At 46.0% G+C, this 25595-nt stretch overlaps 1 protein-coding gene across 1 annotated transcript; it reads left to right on the top strand.

Annotated features, from left to right (window-relative positions):
* Positions 1-1182: 1182 nt before the first annotated feature.
* Positions 1183-22066, top strand: AMER1 (APC membrane recruitment protein 1). The gene is made up of 2 exons (XM_083722114.1): positions 1183-1341; positions 7426-22066. Exon 2 carries the CDS (start codon positions 7510-7512, stop codon positions 10825-10827), a length of 3318 nt encoding a protein of 1105 aa, XP_083578240.1. The 5' UTR covers positions 1183-1341; positions 7426-7509; the 3' UTR covers positions 10828-22066.
* The last annotated feature ends 3529 nt before the right edge of the window (positions 22067-25595 follow it).

Below are 25595 nucleotides of genomic sequence, written 5' to 3'. Positions count from 1 at the left end.
TCGTCTACGACTGGACCTAATGGTCAGCGGTCCCTTTACCTTTACCTTAAGGTTTATACACCACTTGATTGTAAACAACAACAACAACCCACCCTCAAAAAAGTTTACAAAGCGAATAGAACAATAAAATTATCAGTATAAAGTGTGGAAGCAATTCTTTAAAACTTCAAAGGATAAAATCAACAAGAAATTACAAAAGCAGATAAAAGTGTATATCAACATTCCACGTGCCTGGACAGATTCACCTAAAAAAAATATGTTTTCAGCAGGTGCCAAAAAGAGTACAGTGAATGTGCATGCTTGATGTCCATTGGCGGGGAGTTTGAGAGCATAGGTGCTGGCATGCTAAAATGTTGATTTCTTACAAATGTGGAATGGACACTGGGTAACTGTAGCAAAAGGGGCTTTGCCAGCCCTGTGCTTGGCTCTTGAGTTAGTCCCAAACTTTGTCCCTCCCCTTGTGCAGGGTAAAATCTGTCTTTTGATATATTTATTAAAAATAAGTGCATTTACAGATATGTACATCCTTCATTTTACAAATACTTAGACTTGGAAGATCAGGGTTCAAATCCCCACTCAGTCGTTCATTGGTTGTCCTTGGACTGGTCACTCTTCTCAGCCTAACCTGAGGATGAAAAGTGGGGAGAACTATGTGTGCCACTTTGAGCTTCTTGGAGGAAAGAAAGGTAGGTAAATACATACATACATACATACATACATACATACATACATACACGAATGCTGCCCGCCCCCGGCGCGCATTGGGCTTCTTCAAAATCAAATTCCAAATTCACATGCTTCCAGAGAGGTATAGGATCGCAGTGCAATCTATGCCCCCCCTTGAGTTCGATGGGATTTGCTCCCACGCAACCCAGCCGTGAATAGGATTGAAGTCTAATGCATAGGATTGGAGCGCAGATGGGGAGCGTGGAGCAGCAACGCCCACTGATATCAACTGGGGACTTGCTTCTCAGTAAAGATGCATACCCTGGCATTGCAGATGTACTCGTGATAACAACTTTTAATCTACGAACTGCAGCACTTTGCATTTCAAAGAATGTTGGAGGAAGGCTGGAAAACCACAGGCGGGAGACAGAAAACCCCGCCCGACTCCGCCTCGAACGCTCCTCATTGGTTCTGCTTGGCCGTCTATCACCTTTCCAGCCGGCCCTGCCTCTCGGTAGTAGTAGCAGCCGGGAGCCTTCGGCCCCCACCTTCCCGTCTCTGCCCCTGCTCCGTGCTGGGTTTGGCGAGGCGAGAGCCATGAATGTATTGCCAACTTTCCTCCAGACGCGCGCTGTGCGGCGGGTCCTTGCGCTCCGGGAGCGCACGCAGAGGCGGGTGAGTGGGGACAGCAAGGCGAGCGAGAAGGGAGGGTGCCTGCCTGCCCTTCTCCCGCAAGCTATACTGGCCTGCTTGGAAGTGCCAGGAGGAGAGGCGCTCGGCCGGCCGCAGCACAATCACCCGGGGCTTGCTCGCGCAAACAGTCTGCGATATTTACGCGTTTGCAGTTTACCGACACATTCTCTCCCCTCTGTCTTTCGCGCGCGTGTACGTGTGTGTGTGTGTTGGGACTGGTTGTGTGCACGCGTCTTTTTCTTTTGTGTCGACTCCTGCAGGAAGTCGGGAGGCCTTTTTCGCTTGCTTCTCCCCCCACCCCCCGCCGCCCTTTCTTTCTGCTGTTGCCATCTCTTTTGGAGGAGAAAGAAAGAAAGGACAGGCGCGGGTGGGATTTGTGGAGCGGAGCCGATCACCTATCACCCCATCGCAGAATGTATGTGAGGCTTCCTCCGGTTCTCTAGCCTCTTCCTTTACCTCCGCCGGCAGCCTCCCTCCCTTTCCCCCCACCCTTGGGTAGGCCGGGCGCTGGGTAGCTTTGTTGCTGAGTTGCCGGAGCTTGCGGTGGCTGGTGGTGGCTGGCCTCCCCTGCTGAGATCACCCCTTCCCCACCGCAGACGCGCCGCGCTCCTTAAGCATCCTATTATTTTTAAGAGGCCAGGATAGCTTAGAGGCAAACCTGGTGATAGTTTGCCTGCAGGAAGCCCTAGGATTAGACCCTGGTACCTCCCTCTTTTATTTTATTTTTAAAGGACCAGGTAGCGTGCTAAGAAGCACACTTCTGCAGCTTTTCAGAACCAGAAAGCATTTCGAGTTGGAAAGCATCAGGATCGGTGAAATCAGAATCTATCATCTTCCTGTGCTCTTTTTCAGAAAATGGGGTGGTAGCTTTGTGGTGGTGCACAGCCTTTAAGTGCAGAAGAACCAGGCTTGAGCCTTAGAAAATGTGGGTGATGGGAAACTCTTCCGCTAGAGAGCTGTTGCCCATCAGAGCAGATTATATTGGGCTAGATCATAGAGTCCCTGTACCATCATCTTCCTTTGGCCCTCCAGATGTTCTTGAAGTACAACTCCCATCGGCACCAGCAAACATGGGCAGTGGTAGTGGAAGATGGGAGATGTAGTTCAACCGCCACACCTGGAGGGCCAAAGGTTTTGGTGAACAACTAGTTTGGCTGGGTGTATGACACTTTCCTATGTGATTATGCTCCATCCACTTTTATTGCTCTCTCTGTCTGGGGAAAAAGGCATATGAATAGTGTGGCCTTTCCACCATGAAACTCCCTGGCTTGGTGGACTCTTGCCTTTAATATCTTAATCCTCAAAAGGTGTTAGGCTGGTGGGTAATAGGGACAGGGCTTTTTCAGTAGTGGCTCCACAACTTCGGAACTCCCTCCTCGCAGAGATACACATGACCTCATGACTGCTGGTGTTTAAAAATTCCAAACCCTGAAAACAGTTGTCTGTTTTTCGCTGAAGTGTGTTGTGCATGAAAAAAACATTAGCTGCTACTATCCTTGGGTGTATATTTTATTTTCATGTGTTTTAGAGTCTTGTAAACAGCCTTGTGAAACTGGTGTGCCTGGAAAGATGGGCTGCTTTTTTTTTAGTAAATAAAGAGACTTTCTTCCCCCCAACACAGTTCCCTGATTGTACACCTAAAATGCTATGTGTGGATGTGTCAAACTTCACTTTGGAAATGCAGAAGTGTTGTAAAATTGCATGCCTTAACGCTGGCTGCAGCTTCTTATTGAATGTAAATTCCATCATTCAGTCGCAAATATATGAAATTTCTGGGGGAAACATTTCTCTCTCTCTAGGCCTACATAAATCCAGGTTTGATAGGACAATGAACTCAGAGGTGGAGCATCTGTTTTGCATGCAGAAAGTCCCTGGTTCAATCCCCAGCATCTCTAGGTAGGGCTGGGAGAGAATCCAGCCTCAAACCCTGGAGAGCCGCTGCCAGTCAGTGTTGACAATACTGAAATAGATAGTTTGATGGTATGGCTCAATATAAAGCAGGTACCTGTGTTTCTGTGGCTGGTCCTTCAAGTCCTGCCAATTTACAGCGAGACTTGGCTTCCTTGCATTGTATTTAAGTGTCATAGAGACTGACATTGTTTATTTATTTATTGTATTTCCCACCCTTTTCTCCAAGGAGCTAATGGTGATGTACACGGTTTCGCCCCTTCCTTATTTAAACCCCACAACAACCCTGTGAGGTAGGTTAGAGTGACAGGCAGTGACTGGCCCACGCTCACCCCCTGAGCTTTATAGCTGAGTTAAGATTTGATCATGATGTGAGCTGGATGTCCAGCAGCAGGGTCAGGATCGGCCTTAGGGGCATTATAAAGCAATGAGAGTCAGAAAACCTAGCTGAATCTTCTTCAAGGCACACAGAGATCTATCTACAGTTAGGTATACCAATAGCTAGGGTTTGTTTTTTCCTTTAAAGAAAAGAAAAAAAGTGAAGCCTGGGTTTCAAGTAAAAGTCAAGAGACACTTCTTTTGAACATCTCTTGCACACATTTTTATATTTGTGCTAGGATAATTTATTTCCTGATTTTAGAATTCCCAGCCAGATCCTGTGCATAATTAAGTGCACAGGACTGTAGGCAAGGTCAGGCAAATCTAGTGTCAAAAGGAATCATCTGGACAGTTTTGTAAAAGTAGTTAATGACATCTATGTTAATCGCTGTCAGCTTTTCTTTGTGATAGTTGCATTAAATGAATTCATACAGAAGATCTAATGTTGACCATCATTTGACCCCATTTTTTAAATATCCTAATTGGGGTTGCATCTGCTTGCCTCTCTACTCGTTTTACAACATTGTATGTCCTGCGAATGCATGAACACAGTTTATAGCAGGACTGAGCAACCTCCAGCCCATCAGACTAATAAAGCCTGCTCATTTGGCTCACCAGACTGTTTTGGCCATGCTACACTCACCTGCCAGTCACCTGATGTCTTATATGATGCCAGGGGTGGACAGGTTAAAAAGGTGGCTGCACTGGGCCAGAAGCACCAGCTGATAGTTGGCACTTTAGGAGACTCATGCTCGGTTCTTCTTAAGTCCTGACCATCCTCTGGGACCTCCCAAGAACTGCGTGCTGCGCTTTGAAGTTCCTAGCAACCAGATGATTTCTGGCACTTCAAAGTGCCTCACAGAGATGTTTGCAGGAGGCTTGCAGAGAATCCTGCACAGTGCTTTTAAGGTTCTAACAATCATTGCCACCTCATTTGACATCAGGTAATTGACAGGTGCGGCAGCCTCCCACCTTTCAAATTTGGTGGTGTAGTGGGTAGGATAAAGAAGAATCTTACAAGGTTAGAGTGTTAAAGGTGGCCTGATAGACCATCAAACATAACTCCTCGCTTGGCATAAGTGTGGGGAACCTTTGGCCCTCCAGGTGTTGCTAAACTAGAACTCCCATCAGCCCAGGCAAGCACAGCTAATTACCAGGGGTGACGTGAGATGTAGGTGAGAAGCATCCGAAGGGCCACGGGTTCCCCACACCTGGGGTAGAGGCTCCCCAGTAGATGGCTGTCCAGCCCCTGCAGAATGCAGGAGATTCATTAAGCTCTTGTGAAATTGTTTTCTGTGAAGATGAGTTGTGTAAAGCAAAGCACCAACATTTGACCAAAATGAGCTCATCAATTTAGAATTTGTTTGTGTGGCTGATAGCGATGGCTGCGGCAATTCAAATGAAAGGCTATTCCATTGTAGCTGCAGAGCTATGCGAGAGAGTGAAAGTGATTTGACATGATATTAAAAGTTGGCTTGTGATGCAATGCCAAAGGTGAGATGGTGTTTTGAAGTCGTGTGGCCTTTGGTGAAATAAAACTGTTATTTTGTGGGGAGGGGCTTGCTTATGCAGCATGAGTGCCTTGGTGGGAAGTTATTTATTTACCCATATTTATTAATTTATATCCTGCCTGCCCTCCAAGGAGCTCAATACAGCATGCAATGTGTTCTCCCTCAACTCTTCTCTATCTTCACAACAGCCCTGCGGAGTAGGCCAGGCTGGGTGATAGCGACTGGTGCAAGATCCCTGCAGCTGTAGGCCTTCAGTCTGGGTTGTGTAAACTGCCTAGCACTGCCAGGGTATGGACTGAAGGCACGTGAACCCCCTTCCTGAAATGAAGCACATCTGGGTCTGGCCAGTGCCTGCATAGCTGGCCACCTGGGAATCACATGAATATTAAAAGGTAAAGGGTAAAAGGACCCCTGACCATTAGGTCCAGTCGTGATCGACTCTGGGGTTGCGGCACTCATCTTGTTTTATTGGCCGAGGGAGCTGGCGTACAGCTTCCAGGTCATTTGGCCAGCTTGACTAAGCCGCTTCTGGCGAACCAGAGCAGCGTACGGAAATGCCATTTACCTTCCCGCCGGAGCGGTACCTATTTATCTACTTGCACTTTGGCATGCTTTCAAACTGCTAGGTTGGCAGGAGCAGGGACTGAGCAACGGGAGCTCACCCCGTTGCGGGGATTCCACCGACCTTCAGATCGGCAAGTCCTAGGCTCTGTGGTTTAACCCACAGCACCACCCGCGTCCCTCACATGAATGTTAGCACAGGTATTATACCTGGAGAACAACCTTTTTTACACCCCCTTCTGAGTGCTTTAAAGTAGAGGCACAGGGAAGATAGTCTAGCATCTATTGACAGATCTCCGGTTGTAGTTATCTAACAAGGCTTTGGAATTTAATCCCAGAAACTGTCTTAAGATAATCTTAAACAGAACAGTGCTGATGTAGAAAGTTTTCAAGCCATAGGGGTTATACATGAAAATTTTGAAGCAGCTGTCTCTGATCTGATGTGACTACTATGATGTAAATGCTGCATTTGAGCACAGGCATTTTCACTTGGTCAGAAGCTGTTGAAGCCAGGTGCAAATGCGCCTGATGCCTAGTTAATTTCTAACACTGCATGAAACTCACTGCTCAGTATCAGTCTAACTTACTTCTCAATGCTGTTGTGAGGATAAAGTTTGGAAGGGGAGAATGATGTACGTCACCTTCAGGTCTTTGGAGGTAAGGTGGGATATAAATTCAATGTAATTAATTAAAAGACTAAATTGTGTGTTTCTGTGCTCAGTGCAGCTTCCCTTTCCCTTTTGAGAGAGTTGGTGGGTGCTCACTATTAATGAGAGATAGAAGTCTGACATTAATAACATTGCAGAGTCCCCTGCAGTTGCTTTGGCCTGTACTAATCTTGGAATAAAAATTGCTACCAATGTTGACTGTCCGAAAAAGAATGGGGAAAAGCTCTGACTTGATCGATGACCTGATGTTAGAGCTCGTATTTCGTTCTTAAATGTGCCACCCTGAGGCCTGTAGCTCTCTCATCAGTCCGTTGTGGGGCCACAGGAGAGGGGAGAGATAATATGACCAATAAATTGGTGGAACAGCCAATTCCAGGATTTCTTAGGCCTCTTGTCTGAAAATTTATTTAATTTATTTCATACAATTGGATACACCGGGAAACCTCAAAACAGATTATAAAAAGATAAGACAATAAAATGAAGAAAAAACTACAACCCTACTTTAATACACACACAAAAGAAATACTACATCATATTAAAATTACCTCAGCTTTCTAATCATCTGGTTAGAATGTTTTTAGCAGCTGCCAATAGGCAAGGAGTTCCAGAGAGCAGGTGCTGCCACACTAAATGACCAAGTTCTTATAAATATAGAACAGGTATTATGTGGCACCTGTTGCAGTGCCAATTCCACCCATGGAAGTGGTTGAGTGCAGTAAGGCTTACATTGGGTTACATTAAATGTAATGTCCATGTGTGTATTTGTCCATTTCTCCTACCTAAGGCTGCCAGGTATTTACCTAATGTAGGCTCTTCTGCTTTTTTTTAACAGCTGGGAGAAATGTAACAGGTGCAGCTTTCCTTCCATTTGTTACATCCCTCCCACATTTAGAGGTATGGGAGCCCCAAACAGGGCAGCTATTGTGGCCCTGGCTTTGCTTGGTTACGATGCACTTGGATGACATAATGCTCAGCACCAGTATCCTCTCCTGATGCATTTCCTGTTGTCCCCCCTCCTCCTTCTTTCCTTTTTCTTTCAGATGAGCCAGGATGCTTCACCCAGAGCATGTTGAGGAAGATGCGGCCTCAAGAGACTGCCCATCCAGCTAAACCCGCATGCCAGAATGGCCGCCACGGAAGCTGCCTGCACTGGAAACAAACCTGGAGCAAAATCTCCACCGGTAGAGGAAGGCCATCACCACCAGCGGCTGCAGGAAGAGAATGGGGCAGCTGACCAGCTCTCTGAGCACAGCGATGCCTCCTTTGCCACAGTGGAGCCAAGCCGCCAGCCGCCTCCTGCTGGGAAGCTCAGGAAGACTGCCTTCAAGCTCTTTGGTGGGAAGCGAAGCATCTGCACCCTGCCCAGTTTCTTTGGTGGGAAAAACAAAGGCCAGGGAAAGGGAGCTGCAAAGAAGGGCCTGAGCAAGAGTAAGACACATGATGGCATCAGCGACGTGGGGTACGAAGAGGCCAACTCAGGTGGTGGAACGGACTTCCCTCCTGCACAGCTGCCGAGTTCTCAGAGCGCTCTCCTGGGAGCAGACGCCAGCCTCAGGGTTGGTTTTGTCCGGCCGTCAGCATCCCTGTCTGGAAGCTCTGAGGGCTTTGAGAAGAAGCCCTGTGGGGAGAAGTCCTTGTTCCTTCCACGCTCTAAGAAGGGGCTCAGGGGCCTCTTCAACAGCATCCGGCGCCACAGGAAGAGCAAAAGCACTGAGCCCGAGAGGACTGAGTTGCAGGAGTGGACTTCAAGGGATGCTGTGGCTGAAGGACTGCCCGGTGCGAGTAAGCAGAAGAGGGGTGCCGAAACCCAGCAAGTCTTGAAGCAGGGGAGCCTAAAAGGCACTGCACTTCCCCCAGAACATGGGGAGCATTTTTGTGATGACGCTTCCCCTTCACCTGGAGTAGCTCATGGTCTCAATGAGTCAAGAGAGGAGGTCCAACCGGTGGCCAACGAAAGCAGCTCTGTAGGGGATGCAGCCAGAGGAGGGACAGGCAGCGAAAGCTCTCGAGATGCAGAGCTGGAAGCAGATGACACCCTCTGTGCTAACTCTGTGTGCGGAGAGCTCCCTGATGCTCTCCAGTCTGAGGACCTAGACAGCAGCCCTCCCTGTGTCCCATCTGGGGACCAGCTCAGCTTGATGTTTGGAGATGTCACTTCCCTCAAAAGCTTCGACTCCTTTACCGGCTGCGGAGACATCATTGCTGAACCAGATATCGACAGCATCGCTGAGAGTGCCACCACTGCAGAGCGCGGCAGGGATGCGGCCAAGAGGAGCTCCTGCCTAGTTACTTACCAGGGTGGAGGGGAGGAGATGGCCATGCCAGATGACATAGAGGAGTATATGCAGCAGATGTGGGAAGGTGCCGTCAAAGCAGATGCTGGATACGAAACACGCCTACCAGAACTCATGGCGAAATGTGAGCATCAGGGAGTGAACGGTGGCAAGCCAGAGGTCCACCTCTATCCTGAAGGCACAAGGGGTGACGTGGACCTCTTAACACCACACAGTGACCAGCAAGAATCTGCTCCCAACAGTGATGAGGGGTACTATGATTCTACCACTCCAGGTCCTGATGATGAAACTGGCGATGGGCTTGAAGAAATAAAAAAGGACCGTCTCCCGAGGGACAGCTATAGTGGCGATGCGCTGTATGAGTTCTATGAACCTGATGATGCCCTCATGAGCCCCACTCGTGCTGATGAATCTTGGTTTGGTAGCAAAGTATCCCCACCAGAGATCTTTTCCATGAGCCAGTTCTTGGACTTTGCTCTCCCTGATGAGAAGGATTTGGTGCAGATAATGGGCCAGAAGAGGGAAGTGATGGAAACGGAGGAGGAGAGGCTGGCTGCCATTCAGAAACAGCTGCTCTTTTGGGAGCTGCAGAGGGAGCCAACCTTGAAAGACCTGGATATCCTCAGCAAAGACCAGCACCACCCCAGAGACAAGCTACATACGGAATGTAACATGAAAGTGACCAGCTTAACCGACAAGAGTCCGAGTGGCCTTGGCTGTGATCAAATGTCCTCCCCTGCTTTGAACAGTGGCCTGGATGCTGGAATTCTAACTGAGAAGCAAGAGTGGAAAGATTTCAAGGAGATGCTGTGTCCAGAGAAGCACTACAATGGCAGTGGGGGTCCTAAAGTGCACAGTGGGGGTCTTTTTCAGCAAGTCGAAAATGGCTCAGTGTTGGATTCAGATAGAGAGCATCCAGGGCTTGAACCGGGTGCTTTAAGTGGCCTGGAGAATTCTGTGACATTCCCTTTCTTCAAAACACACAGCTGTCCACTCAGTGAGCAGCCAAGCAGAACCGAAGCTGACTTTGGGGAGCCCCCCAACATGGAAAATGAACCAGAACAGGCCGTTAACTTCTCCCAGGCATTGGTGGAGTTCACCAGCAGCGGGACTCTCTTCTCCAGCCTCTCTGAAAGCCTTGGGAGCTCTGATTCAGGCTCTGCGTTCACCCAGAACCTCCCTGCCCTCCCAACGATGGTCACGTTCGACATTGTCGACGTGGAGCAAGAAGGCGAAGGGGAGTGCGAGCAGCACCTGGGGATGAACACTGATGAGGACATCGCTGCATCCTTTGAGGCCTTTGACAATAGCTACGCTGCAAAAGAATCCTTTGCCGAATGTGACGAGAGAATGTTTCCTGGCTGCTTCCAGAGCTCTTTCCAAAGCTGCAACTGGGGTGTCACCAGCCTTCCCCGGCGCATGAGGCTTCAGGAGATGAGTCCTCCCATGCCGGAGCCTCTCTCCAGCTGCAGGAGAAGCAGGTCCCTTGACACTGAGAGCTTGGAGTTTGAGCTGGCTAGCTTACAACTCTCCAAGGGTGGCTTCAAGCCTTTTGACCTCTGGTCTCGATGGAGTGGCTGCAGGAAGGATCCTGTGTCTCCTGGTCTAGAAGCAGACCGTGAAAATGCTCTGGGCTCTCCAGAAGGGAAGGAAGGAAGTGATGCTGCTGTCTTTCCTTGGGCAGAGCTGCAGCAGAATGTATCATGTAGGGAGGATTTTCCCTTGCAAGGCGTGAAACCGTGGGACTGTGATCTGAGCACCCCAGCCTTCCAGAGCACGTGGGGTGCATCAGAACAGCCAGGTATGGGAGCACCTTGCATGCCCCTGGTGCAGGAATCCGCCAAGGAGCCTGGTGGGAAACCTCGTGCAGATGGGGCCAGCGATCCGGCGCCGATGGCAACCAGACCAATGGCCAGGCCATCCAATTTGCCTCTGCAGACTCCTGCTGTGCCCCAGGAGGTGTGTGCCTCCCACAGGCCTGGTGGGGACAGCGCAGGTAAAAAACTCGCTTGGGTCCTTCCTTTGGGAGAGAAGGGGGCTGATCTGCCCCCGGACCCCAGCTTCACCCATTCCCCCGACAAGCCAGCAATGTGCAAACCTGCAGGTGCGACGCAAGGAATGTCCCAGCTTCATGGCAAGCAGTGCTGAGACCTTCTGATGGCAAGGCTGAGCGTCGTGGGAGCGCCGACTCTCTGATCTGCAGAAAGGGAAAGCCCCCATGTTGGAGGTGGCTGCTTGTGCTGCCAGCTGTTGGAACACCGCGATGAATGTAACAGTAGCCAAATAGCTTGCAGGAGAGGGTTAAAGGAGGATTAGGGTGGGTTTGGTTCCCTAGGACCTGCAGGGAGACTTGGAACATTACAGATGGTTAACTTTGATTTGAAATTGGATGGTGGTGGTAACCAATTCTTTCATTAGTGGTGGGTAAAGCAGAGTGTGCCTGATAGGACTTCTGCTATCACCTGTCGCCGCTTGATGGTGCTTCTTGTTGGGTTGGTGCTGAATTGCACTTCCATAGCGTGAACCACTGTTAATCCTGAACACAATACAGGGGAAAGGTGCCAACACCTTGGCTTGGAGATATTCAGACATGATGTAAGAGAGCTCTGGAATGTCCAGCTTGCCCTTTGGTTAAAAGCAGAAAAAACAATTTCTTAAAACTGACTAACTGGGTGCTTTTTAACAAGTGGTTGTAACAACTTTAAGAAATGGGATGGTTTGCTGGTGGTAAAAAAACACAACTATTTAATAAACGTTCTGTGTTTTTGACAGCACAACCCTACTGTGCATTCCTTCTCCGGAAGCAAGCCCCACTGAGTTCAGTGGGGCTTGCTCTCAGCTAGGGGTGCATTGGGTTGCAGCCTTGTAGTGCAGTCATGTGCAGATCTACTCAGAAGTAAGTGCCACCCTTTTCCAAAGGGGGGGGCTACTTGTAAGCAGTTGTGCATGCAGAGCCATCTGTATCAGGTGGCATTTTGAAGATGAAATAAGACCTGCAAAGTGTGTTGCCTGCCAGGGGGGGGGGGTGGATGAGAGTGGCAAAGCATTGGGCATGTGGTTATAATGAGGCAAAGTTTGGCCAGGGGAAAGGAAATACTAGGAAGACATTTAAAAATTTGGCGTAGTTTATGGATGGTGTCAGAGTGGAATGGCACCCAAGTGACTGCAGAACTGCAGACTTCGAATAGATATAGTGTGTGTGTGTGCTTTAAGCTAAGAGCAGCAAACTCTGTTTCAAACTGTATCCCTTTTTAAAGATTTGAATCCCATTATTTCCTTACTAAATCTCACTCAGTGGGATGTCCAATGAAATGAATTCTCCTGTGTGCCCCCAGAACAGAGCCTCCCCCCCAAAAAAATAATTTACTCTTGAATACTTGGGTTCTAATGCAAATCTGGGCAAGCGTATTCACCATACTGTGGTTTAACTGGCTTGTGTAATGCAAGGCTGGCATTCTGTTGGTTGTAATAAACTATATCAAGGATGGGGGACCTGTGGCTCCCCAGATGTGGCTGGGCTACAGCTCCCAGCACCCCTGACCATTGGCCATGCTAGGGCTAATGGGAGTTGGCTGTCTGGAGCATAGCTGTCAACTTTTCCCTTTTCTTGCGAGGAATCCTATTCGAAATAAGGGAATTTCCCTTTTTTAAAAAAGGAAACGTTGACAGCTATGGTCTGGAGGGAGCTATATGATGGACTTCTGCTTATAGATTATAAGTTGCAAGGCCAAATGTAGCCTTCATTGGAAAATCTGTTTCCTCTCTTCCATGCAGGGCTGGCCCAAGAAGTTGATTGGAAAATCCAAATCTTTCCACACATGCAAACAGATCCTACTGTTTAATCAGCCAGAAAGGTCTGCTTCAAAACTCCACTTGAAGGGTCCTTGTGAAAGCATGTTGAAGCTGTTGGTGGGGATGTACAGGAGGGCTTCTTGGTGGATTGACCCCCAGGAATCAATTCTGTTCACCTCTTTCTCAGCTGCCCCTTATGGGATTGCAACATCTATTGCTTGAGGTGGACGTAAGAAGAGCCCCTGTTGGATCAGGCATATCTAGTTCAGCTTAGTTTTTCTAACTGTGGCCCATTAAATGCTTCCAGGAAGGCGGCAAGCAGGGTTTGAAGGAAACTGACCACCCCCACCCCCCTTGATCAACTTGCCTTGTGAGAAACCTGCCATGGCCTTCCACCCAGAAGTGATCTTTCTGAAAGGTAAGGCTGGCAATAGAGGAGGGTCCCCAGAAATGCATGAAACTAGCACTGATCTGTCTAGCCGAATCTGGTCAACTCTTGACTAGCAGAAGCTGTCCAGGGATTCAAATTAGGGGGTCTTCAAAGCCCACTATGCAAGGGGCCTTATTTGGTTGCAGGGGGAGGAGATGCAAGAACCAAAGACTGGGGTGTCCTATATTGGGGGTGGGGAATCTGGCTCTCTGGATGTTGCTGGATTCCCATCAGCTCCAGCCAGCATAGGAGCTGTGATTTGTCTTCTGGTCCAGGAACACCTGGAGAGCCACAGTTTCTCCTGCTGTACATGCAGAGCAAATGTTCTGCTGCTAAGGTGGGCCTTGCCCTCTTGTTAATTTGCTCTGGAAGAGTCATATCTGGCATGGTAGCTTTTAGGGGAAATCATTTTGAAAGAGGTGGTGCACAACTTGCTGCTTTGCTCAAGGAGTGCCCATACCTACCAGTATTTGTTAGCTAATAAATCAGAGAAGAAGACCAGCAAGAGGAAAATCCTACATTAAAGCCAAGTCCCTTGAAGCTACTGTCAGCACAAGGGCAACTTCAGAGGAAGGGCCCTACCTCACTGCTTTGCATTCAAAAGATCCCAGGTTCATTCCTCAGTGGCACCTGCAGGTAGGGCTGGAAGGGGTTTCTGCCTGAAACCTTGGACAAATGCTGCCAGTCAGTGTAGACAACACTGGGCTAGATTGGCAAAATGTTCTGATTTGGTATGAAGCAGTTTCTTATATTCTATCTTCCCTTCACTCTTGTTTTCTTTTTTTAGCAGTACGTATGTAAATACTATGTAGTAAGACTCGTAATTTTTTTAATATAAAAAACCCACACCTCTGACCAGCCTCTTATGAAAGATTAATCTTATTTCCTGCTCTAGCTCAGAGCCAGCCAAAGAGAGTGAGGAACCTGAGGTGGAAAATCCAAATGGTTTTTGCATACCTTTAACTAATTAAGATAGCATCGAGAAGTTTTCTTGCACTGGGCTCTTCATGTTCATTCTAGCAGGGCTCAGCTGGGAGAGTGTTGATGTACTTACCCAAAGGCCAGATCTGTCTCTGCCTATAGTACTTCATGGCACAACAAATCTCCTGTCTGTTCATCATTTGCCCACCTTCAAAGGAGGATTAGCCATGTGAGATGGGTTGCCAGGTTTTTACCTTTCTGTTATCTCATGTGGCTAAACATCCCCTGAAGTTCAGAGGGAGCTAAGCACATGGCAAAAGGGTCTGGTTCTGAGCTAGCCAAGATTTCCCCCCTCAATTGAGAACTACATGCTGATCTTTTCCACATACATCACCCACTACGAAGGATGCTTCCTCACATGAGAGAACCTAGGCAACTGATAGCCCACCCTGTCCCAAATGCTAGTACAGAGGTGCTCTGACAAGGCAGAGAGTGCATGCTCTCTTGCTGGGAGTACATGCATGCCAGCAAGTTGAGCTGCATGCTAGCAAATCAGTTCTGTCCTGCTTTCTTTGCCTGGAGTGGCACCTGGCCGGAACTCTTGTCTTGTGATTCTGTGTAATGTGTAGACTAGCTTGCAGCCTGCTCATCACTCCTGTCTTCACTAAGCAACTGAATCCTCCTTTGCTTTCAGTAGAAAGCGCAGTCAGCTGAATGTTCACAGAACGGGTGTCAGACCTTTGTTCTCAATACACATGGGGCAGATTGAGGGTGGGGTTTGCACCCACACCCCTGCTCCTCTGAAACTTTAGCTTTCAAGGGTTCAGGGGACTTAGGAAACAAGCTTCAGGGCAGTTGTGGATGAGGTATTTCTCCTCAAGCTCTTGATTTGACAAAGAATCCCTCCTGTGGGATAGAATGTAAACATTTGCTTAAAAGATAAGTATCTGAGCAAGACAGGGACACTGGGAACCAAATGTCCAGATTCGGAAATAAACCCATGTTAGATTGCATAGATCCTTTAGGCTTGATTTCTGCCTGATTAATGGCCCCATTGACCCAAACACAACCAATTGGCCATGCAAGGTAACTCACCGGGGGCCTAATAAGCCTCCATGTTTTGGTATCTGTGTGGGACTGCCAGTGAAGGAGCCTTGTCAAACAGCTGCCAAGCTGCCAGGCCTGTCTCATTTTGCCTCTGTTCTGAATTGCTACCGCTCACAAACTAGAACTATTAATGATCACACTGTATCGCACACAGGTTTTCACTGTGGCCTGCCTTGGCCAAGTCTTCAATGTGTTTTGGGTTAGGTTGGTGGCATGGCAGGTCCCCCCCCCCCCCATTTTCCTTTTGAACACATCACCAAAGACATCTTGTGAAGTTTGTTGTCAAATGGTGTAACTCTTGTTGATAATGTATTTGTGTAAAAAAAAAAAAAACAACAACCAACAACTCTGTGTTAATAAGAATGTTCTTCTACAAATGTGTGTGTGTGTATAAGCATTTTGGTTTTTACATATTTAATGGGGGAAATTTAAAAAAGAAAAGGAAAACATTTTTATACAAGTGTGTACAACAGTTTGACTCTGCCTTGGTAATTTGACCTGTTTGTAAAGGATTTTTCAATCTTCGTACTATATAACCTTTCCTCTATCTCTTTTTAAAATTACCATCTTATCTGATTTGGTCTGTGGCTAAAAACAATGATTTGGCACACAGAAATGACAGCAGGACAATGCGGTTGCATAAGCATGAAAGGCTGGCTGCTTGTTCGTCTTTCTCTCTTCCTATGGTCTTGTTTTTTGGATTCTTGGCCAGTGGTAGAAGTACCTGCTTTGCATTCAGAAGGTCTTGGGTTCCGTTCCCATATCTTCACTTAGGGCTGGGAAAGATGCTTGCCTGAAACTGCAGAGCCACTGCTTGTCAGTGTAGAGAATGCTAAGCTAGATGGACCATCGTCTGACTCAGGGTAAGGCATCTTCCTGACTTGAAAGATGTAGAACAGGGTGGCAAACCTGTGGCCCTCCAGATATTGTTGGACTACTGTCTCCATCATCCCTAACCATTCACCAAAGTGGCTGGGGCTGATGGGAGTCCAGCAACACCTCTGGAGAGCCACAGGGTCCCCATCCCTGACCTGGAATAAGGTTACCAGACGTCCCCGTTTCCCGGGGACAGTCCCCAAATTTACAAATCAGTCCCCATACAAAATCCATTGAAGCTGAAAAGTGTCCCCGGACTCATTGGAAAAAATCTGGTAACCTTAACCTAGAAGGTAGGGAAGATTGACTTCTGTAGTGAAGCTAATTGTATTTTAGAACTGTTTATGCAGAATGTGGTAGGAACTTGGATATGGGTCATGTTTTTGACTGTTTCCCCACACTAAAGGGGGAGGAACCCTCACTGCACATCAGAAATTAGTTTTGAGGGGAAATGTTTAGCATGGCCTTTTTTCATGGCTAGTTCACCATGAAGATAGTTTTTAAGTCGGGGAACATTCAGAAACTGGACCTCCCCCAGATAGTCTAAAGCAGTCCAATTTAGAATTATGCCAGCTCATCTTGCACCCCTCAGTAATGTGTCAGACGGATCTTAGGAAAGAAATAAAAGGCCATGTTGATTTGTGTCTATGGCTATAACCCAGAACATTGCCCACTGTAGCCCCTTCACTGTTGTCTTCCTAAGACTAAGAATAGCTTTGCCAAGGAAGACATTCAGGAGTCCAATGAGTAGATGAAAGTCTGTACAGTCAAAGCTTGAACATTTGGCTGCAATCCAAAGAGGTGAAATGCATCCAAAAGAGAGCAATGTGTACAAATACATAGCTTTGACTTTTAATTTTTAATAGAACTGTTTCCCCAATTGTTGAAGAGTCAAGCCACTATCCATGGTAAAAAGCTCTTTTTCTCTCCAGTCATTGGAACTGTTGCTTGATGAGCAAAGACTGATTGTTTGCAGAGTTCTGCACTGTGCTTGCCTACAATATTTGTTGATGCCCATTTGAGGCTGGTTCTTTTTCTCCCCATGAAGCATAATGTTTTTATAACAAGAGGTCTGGAATCTTCATGTGTGATTCTAGTAGGAATTGTTGGGTGGTGTGAGACTGCTTTGCAGAGGCTTCTTTTCAGGTTTTGCAATCTTGTGCAATTCCATTAAGAATGGAAGTATCTTTGGTTTCCTTTGGATGGCATTGTGTTCAAGCCAAGGAATACTGGGATTCAAGCTGGGATTCCTGTTGCAATGGAGCAACAATTGGTTGGTTAGTGTTAAGTGGAGATAGCGTTGGTACTATTATTAGAGGAATAGGCAACATGAATTCACATGCTCTCAACCACTGATATTCAACTGGTTGGGTTGGGACCCACTAGTGCATTGTGGCCTGCTGCAAAGTGGGTTGCAAGAGGAGCACTACCACCATGCAAACATATGATGGAAAATTAAGAAACTGGTCCCGAAATGCATATTCAGGTTAAAAGTGGGTCTAAAAAGGTTGAAGATACCTGCTTCAACCCATGCTGACTTCTAGTCTAGTGTGATCTAGGGTTGGTTAGGGGTGGGTTTGCTTTACAGTCCATTAGCATATGTTTAAAACTACAGGACTTCAGGATGTCTTGCCAGATAAGGCATAACTAAGCTGTGCTGAGTGATCCTGTGGATGCACTCTTGCTTAAGAATTTAAGAAGTCATTTGCTGGGATCATATTGAGCTCCAGCTAAGTCCAGCACATTTGTGAAAGTCCCAACAATCAGCAGGCGGCAGATGGTTCAGTTCTTACCTCCCTCCAGATTAAGAATAAGTGGACAGTTTTTACAGTGGAGGGAAGGAAGATGTGGAATCTTCCCACAACCTGTACTGAGACCAGTTCCTGTTTTTAACTTGGTCAGAAGCGATCTGGAGTTAGGGGTGAGCAGTGAGTTTGCGGATCATACCTTGTTATTTTAGTGTTGTGAACGTCCAAATGGGTAGGAAAGAGCCCTGAAAGGGTTGCTTTGCAAATGGGGTGAAAGAGCAACAAAACAGAAAGTTAAGATTCAGTGTGGGTGTAAAGTGATGTATGTTGGAGCAAATAAATCCTAACGTTCTACGCATGCTGAGGGGATTAAGAACAGGTAATCAGGGTGCATGATGAATATATAGATCAATGAAAACATCAAGCCAGTATGAGGCAGCTGGGGGGGGAAAGGGAAACACCTTGCTAGGGATTATTAGGAAAAGGATTGAAAAATAAAAGCTACAGTAGTATAATGCCCTTATACAAATCTATGGTGTGGCCATGCATACCATGCAGTGTATGGTGATGGTCAGTGACTCTCAAAAATACGAAAGGGCAACCAAAAGCAACTGGAAGGTGGAGGACCTTCCCTATAGGACAAAGGTAAAATGTGGCCTTTTTTTAAAGGAAGAAAGAAGCGACTAAATACTATAATCGAAGAAGAAGAAAAACCTTGCCTGAGAGTAAGCCCTACTGAATTCAGTAGGGGTTACTTCTAATGGAACATGATTAGGATTGTACTGTAAGGAACAGAATGATGGGCTGCTTAAATTGTACAGGTGTTTCTCCCTCCTTTGTAACACCAGAAGGGATAATCAAAAACAACAACAACATTGATTAGTGGTAGATTCAGAAGACAAGAGGTTCTTCATTGCATGCATAATGCAACTTACGGAATTGGCTGCCTTAGGATTAATTTATTTTATTCTATTCTATTCCATGTATGTCCCTTCTTTCCTCCATAGAGCTTACTGTGGCATACATGTTTCTCCCTCCCCCCTAATGCTACATATATAATGCAGGTCAGATTACCAGGTGCTGTGCCTACACTGCACATCCGAGATTTATCTATTTTTCTATAGGTTTCATTGTTGTTGTATACATTCATGGAAAATTTTTATGGGCTGTTCTTTTTACTGTCTATTTTTAAAGAAAGGTGCAATTTGCAGTTTTGAACGGGGGGAAAGCATTGGCTACTGCTTATACATGTGCAAAACAGTGGTGGGGGCGCAGCATGCTGTTCAGAGGTCATTGCTGGACTATAAACTGACAGCCATCTTGGAAGATTTTAAGTCCCTCTACCTTTTTCATTCACACATACCCCTTGCTTTTCTGGGCTCTAATATGCATTTAATAACTTTTTGTAACCCTTGTCGAATACTGTTTTGTGGTGTTCTCTCTCTGTGTGTGTCTTTATTTCTGCTTTTGATCTGTAAAGGGTGTCCCATTTTTTTCTTGCAGGTCATCTTGGTTGCTACTTAAAGCTAATAAACTTGCATATTCCCCCCTCCCCTTCCTTTTGGTGAAAACTTGATCCACAGTTAGGATGGTTCTCCCCTAGATTTACATTAACAGAAAAAAGGGAAATGCTAAATGCCGTGAAATGTTTTCTCTGTTGAATAAGGTAGCCAAGTTCCTTTTCAATTTTTTTCTGGCTGGTCCTTTTTAATAAACTATGCCTCCTTGAGTTAGCTATAGCCTTTCATTCCGCATTCATTGGCAAGAATGTGGATTGACATCATGCTTTGTTATGGGGGGGGGGATTTGGATGAAACTTGAAACATCTGAGTATTCCTCCTTCCCTCAAAGATAAGAGGACTGATTATAATAAGTAAAAATCAAATGCATTCCAATAGTTCTACTTTTCTTTGGAATGAGATCACTGCAAATTCCTCATATGGCCTTGTATCAGTTGAAGAACACTGTTCACATCTCAGTGTCAGTTCCTGCCATTATCTGTCTTTATTGCACCACCTTCAGGCTTGTGGGATATACTTTTACTTTTCACTGAGGACCAGCAGCTGAAGTCAGGTGCCACTGAACCCAGGAATTTTGCTTTGAAGTGCAAAACCAAGTGGAGCTCCCAGTCCTTCCATACAGAAATGCACTCCTGGCTACCCCCAAGCTTTCTAACATTTCTGCAGTACCATTTAAGGCAGGGAGTAGAGTTGTTCTGTTGCTGCTATTCTTAACCAGTTGGGAGTCAGAAATCCTTGAGATCTCCCAGCAGATGCAGATCCACCTTCTGCCTACCCCAGTCATGAAAGTATGCAATGCAGGGCAAAAAGTGATGCAGCGTTCGAAGGATGACAGTGTATTTCCTGCCAGTGGGTTTTGATAAACCTGTCCTGCAGCTTCTCAGGCATAACTGGGGACAGGCTGATTGTTTTACAGATGAGGTAGTTTTATCTCCAGGGCCAATATGGTTTTTGTAATGCTTGTGCAACCAGTAACACATTGCTTGCTTTTTTGCAAGTGAGGAATATAGTTCTCTATATATTTCCCCCTTAAAAAAAACCAAGCCTAACCCCATCTGTTGCACAAATGGAAGAAGGAGATTGAGGACTGTCAGGCTGGCTGATGAAACTACCTCTTAGCTGCAAAGCTGGGTTACACCATGAAGAACCCTGCTGTAACATCAGTATTCACCTTTCACAATGCTTGGATACTCCTGCACTGACTGAAGATGGGTGCAGTAATTTATGAGGTTCCAACCACTTGGTCTTGCCTGTCTGTATCCTTGTGTACCTATTAATACTTCCAGGGTCATACCTGGAGACAGATGCATCACTGTTTTGCAGAGCATTTGCTAAGTGTATGTCTTGTCATTGCGTGTTTTCCTACAGGACCCTTATAGTGTGGGGCGTTGCTTCTCCCAGTGTTTTTGAGGTGTCTCTTACCAGTTTCAGCTTTCCTGCTTCAGGTTATCTAAATTGAGAAAGAAGGCACACATTCATAACTGAGAATGGCAGGAATTGAAAATAATTGTAAGAGGCCTCCCCCCTTTCTACCCCCCAAAGGGAGTTGGTATCTGCTTTGCAAAGCTGTGAAGATAATCTCCCTATTTTTTGGAGGGGGGGAATAATTTGATAGTTCACTTGGTGCTCATTTTCCAAAATAAGTTATAAGAGCTGGTCTGCCATACTGGTTCGCTAAAAATGGCTCAAAGCTCACCCCTTCTGCCACCTCTGTAGGTGACTACCTTCAGTTATTCACTCTTGGCTGGCTCTTAATCTGTGATGAGTGGATAAGAACGCTGATCTACTTTACAGAGTTGCACACACTCATTGTGAAGAACAGAGAGTGGTTTTCATCCTTGCTGCAACACTGGGCTAGGAGGAGAAACCTCCCACCCCAGAGCTGTCATGGGGATGAAAAACATTGACTTAACTTTGTTAGATCTGCTCTTTTGCCTGTTTCCTAAAGTGCTAAGACCTAACAATATTGTTGTGCCAGAAGAGGATAAGCCCCCTTTGCTAGGTAAATGGAGGTCTAAAGGGAGAGGCTAGATCCCTGGTTTTTGAAAAGGGCTGGTGAGCCACTGGAAGTAGTTTCATGGGCTGGATACAGGCTGTGTGGGCTTTGCACCCATGTTATGGGAATTAGTGACATAATGTCTGTAAGATGCTTTAAATTACTGAAGCACTAGAATTGTATACTAAGTGTTCCTCCTAAGCCTTGGTAGGCTTAAACATTCCATTGTAGTACTGTATTATTGGGACTGGTTTTGGTCAATGGCTAATGTTGCTGTTTTGGTACAGGGTTTACATGTAAAGGCTTGAGAGGGAAGTGATTTTATGTGCCCTAATCTACAGAAGAAGATGCACACATGGATCTCCAACTTAGGGAATGTGGCCATAAGGCAAATCCAGATGTCCACTCTGCTGCTTTCAGTAGGATCCCCACATAGCTGGATCGGGGTGGGGGACTATATAGAACAGTGGTGGAATCCTGTGTCTCTCCAGGTGTTGTTGGACTCCCAACCCACATCAGCCCAGCCAGCATGGCCAATGGACAGGGATGGTGAGAACTAAAGTCTAATGATATATGGAGATTAAAGATTCCCAACCCCTCATGCAGATGTAAACCCTTTACCAGAGTATCCCACTGTCCTGAGTTAATTGGTGACTTAGGATGCATAGGCCTAGTTTTACTTCTTACCCTAGAACTTTGAAACCATTCCTACTGAAGGCAGTAGGATTTCTCACAAGTAAGTGGTTTCAGGTTTTCAGCCTCTGATTGAAACACTGCCAGATACTCATTTATGCGGTTTGATTTAAACAAACTGTCACTCCATTATCCTCCATTGCTGTGTCAGCTGGTTTATGTTTTTGCTGAAGTTTCATTAATATTGGTTTATTTTATATTCATTTTATCTTCAAGTTTTTAATGTGTTTTTCTTTGTTTTGCAATGTATGCCCTTGCTGAAGTCTAATAAATAAATCTGAGGGTTTTTAAAGAGACCATCCTATTTCATTAGTGTCCTTTGATTTATTTCTTTTTACCGGAGCTCCTTCCTTGATGATGCCATGGTCATAATCTTAACCAAAGAGGAAGAAATAGGAGAACAAAACAGTTTGCAATATGTCTTCCTATCAGCATTCACTAACTTGGTGCCCTCCAGATGTTTTGGGACTGCTCCAATAGGCAGAGTCTCAGTGCTAGTGCATGCCATCGTAAAAATATTGGCAATGCAGTAAAAACATACACTGAACAATTGCACATACAAGATCAGCTCAAACATTTGCATATATAAAAGCAAACATATATGGAAATAACACATCAAATCACAATACAAATAAGATAGTACAGTGGTGCCCCGCAAGACGAACGCCTCGCAAGACGGAAAACCCGCTAGACGAAAGGGTTTTCCGTTTTGGAGGCGCTTCGCAAAATGAATTACCCTATGGGGTTGCTTCGCAAGACGAAAAAAATCTTGCATCCCCCCGCGGGTTTTTTCCGCTTTTTCCGCCCTTTTCTTAAGCCGCTAAGCCGCTTATCAGCTGTTCCGCTGATAAGCCGCTTAACAGCTGATCGCTGGAAGCCGCTTGACAGCTGTAGCGTTAATCCGCTAAGCTGTCAATGGGCTTGCTTCGCAAGACGAAAAAAACGCTATACGAAGAGCCTCACGGAATGGATTAATTTCGTCTTGCGAGGCACCACTGTATCTGGGATTTTAAAAAATCACTTAGAAGAATGTCTTCAACAGGTGTTGAAGGGACAAGGTGCCTGTCTGATGTATAAAGGGAGGGAGTTTCAAAGGGTAGTTGCCACCATAGAGCCTGATTCCTGTATGGAACACTCCTCTTGAGAAGATGGTACCTGCAGGATGCTCTTCCTAGAATCATAGAGATGGAGGGGACCACGAGAGTCATCCAGTCCAACACCCTGCAGTGCAGGAATCTTTTTGCCCAACTTGGGGCTTGAACCCACAACTGAGATTACCAATCTCATGCTCTACTGACTGAGCTATCCCTCTGCTGCAGAACACAGCAATCAGTTGGGTTATGTAGAGAATAGGACCACCTTTCAGATATTCTTTTCCTGAGCTGTACAGGGCTTTGCACACCTCAACTAGCACCTTGAACTTAACCAGTAGCTGAATGTCAGTCAGTGCAGTAGTAGCGTAGGATGGTGGTTATCCCACCATCAGTGAACAGTTGAACTGCCATATCTTACAGTAGTTTCATCTGGCTCAGCCCCTCATAATCCACATTTCGGTTATCCCACCTGGCGGCTACCAGAGCATGGACAACAGTGGTCATGTTATCTCAGTCCAGAAATGGTTGTAGCTATTTTACTAAACAAAGCTGGTAAAAAGCACTCCTAACCAGTGGAGCCACCTGGACCTCTAGGGTTCTAGACTATGAATCTTCTCGTTTAGGGAGAGTATGATCAGCACCTCTGCATTCCCAGGATTCAGTGTTAGTTTATTGGTCTTCCAGCTCACTATAGATTTCAGGCACCAGTTCAGGGCTACAGCTGCAGTGCTACAGAGAAACAGAACTGGGTTTAGTGAGCTAATGTACACAAAAACCACTTGGAATGCATGAAAGCAGTAACTGGCTTATAAAATGTATATAGGCTCTTGGTCTTGAACAAGTCACTCAGACTTCACTGAACCATGGAAGGCCAGCAACAACCCTGTGCGTTACTTGAACAGTCTCCCTCCCCACTTGAAATGAATGGTGTCACTGGGATGTCACAGGTGCACACAGCAAATGTGATGCTCCCAACCAGGCTAGAAATTTTATTTCTTAAAAAAATCTGGGTAAACAGTTGCACATGTGTATATACCTTTGTAATGCTGTGTGCAGCGTTTTCCATTTTGAGTAGCATCCGACCCTAGAAGTGTGTGCGTGTGCTTTGCAGGGAGGGAGGAGCTGACCGTTATTGATTTGAACATGAAAGCTAGAACTAAGCCAAGTGTGTGTTTGGCCATAAGTACCAAAAAAAATCAGACTTGGGAGGGGGCTATGACATCCACACCAAGCTCCCGTTGCAACAGTATAAACAGTATACACTCCTGTATTATAAGAACATTAGAAAAGCCTGCAGGATAAGGCCAGTGGTCCATACAGTGGCTGAACAGTTGTCTGTAGAAAACTCAGAACCAAAGCACAGAAGCACTCTCCCCTCCTGTGGTTCCTCGGAACTGGTATGTGGAAGCATTGCAGGCAGAGTATAGCCATCAATAGCTCTCCATGAATTTTATCTAATTCTCTTTTAAAGCCATTTAGGTTGTTGGCCATCACTGCCTCTGTGGAAGTGGGTGCCATAGTTTAACTGTGATGCATAAAGGACTGACTTCCCTCTGTGCTGAATCTTCCAATGTCCAGCCTCTTTTCATGGCTACAGGTTCTAATGTTGCAAGAGAGGAAGGAAAACATTTCTCTGTCCACTTTTTCCATGCCATGCATAATTTTATAAACCTATATCATGTCACCTCTTACTCGCCTAAAGTCTCCAATACTGCAGCCTTTCTTCATAGGTGACTCACTCCACCCCCTTGATCATATTGATTTCCCTTTTCTGAACCTTGCGATCACATTGCTGAGTTTAAGCAACTCTCTCTTTACAGGGTTTAGAATATGAGCCTCTGTTTTTGGCCGCAAGTGGATTTATTGAGGCAGTTGATGCTGCTGAGAGGACACCAGATGTGTGTGCAGTGGCTGGTTCCAGGTAAAAAACACAGATTAGCAGATGCTCTTGGCTTCCCAGCTGGTTTATTCTTACTGAACATCATCTGGGAGTGGGTGTTGTAATCAACTAAAAGAAAAAAGCTTAATTCCATTCCAACCCCTTAAAAAAAAAAAGCCTTCTAAGCTTAGCTTGGCTATTCCTGCTATTTCGGATGCTCAGGCATGGCAGCTGGTACTTACAGAGTCAAAGCTGCATCAGCCACACACAGAAGAAATACCAGGCTTGGAGGAGTTTTGCAGAAGTACAAAATATATTGAGAAGAAAAAAAGTCTGGAGGGGGAACCCTCAAAGTAGCCGAATGAGCAAGGGAGGCTGGTCCATTAGGGCGAATGGGGCATCCATTCATTCATTCATTCATTTCCTAACAATTGTACACTGCTTGTAAAAACAAACAAGCAAACCTGAAAACTGTTTACAAAAAAGATAAAACAATCAGTAAGAATAATTAACAACAACGATTTAAGACTTCCAAAATGTTATTTTTTAAAAAAACAAAAACCTAAAATAGATTAAAGCTCACACCAACTTTCTAATCATCTGGGTAGCCTTATGTAAACAAAAATGCTTTTATCAGGCACCAAAAGGTATACAGTGAAGCTGCCTGCCAGAAATCAATAGGCAGGGAGTTCCAAAGTGTAGGTGCTGCCACATTAAAAGATTGAGTTCTTACAAATGTAGAAAGAGTATTATGTGGCACCTGTAACAGTGCCAGTTCCACTGATCAAAACAGCAGAGTGGGCATATTATGGGGGTAAGGCAATCTCTTAGGTAAAATGCTCCTAGTGCAGAATGCACAA

The sequence above is a fragment of the Podarcis gaigeae genome, assembly GCF_964106915.1.
Source record: "Podarcis gaigeae genome assembly, chromosome: Z".
Classification (NCBI taxonomy): domain Eukaryota; kingdom Metazoa; phylum Chordata; class Lepidosauria; order Squamata; family Lacertidae; genus Podarcis; species Podarcis gaigeae.
This window is presented reverse-complemented; position numbering and strand designations above follow the sequence as displayed.

Excerpts from the sequence above, each read along its gene's own strand:
- AMER1 (XM_083722114.1), top strand. The coding sequence starts at position 7,510 with ATGGCCGCCACGGAAGCTGCCTGCACTGGAAACAAACCTGGAGCAAAA.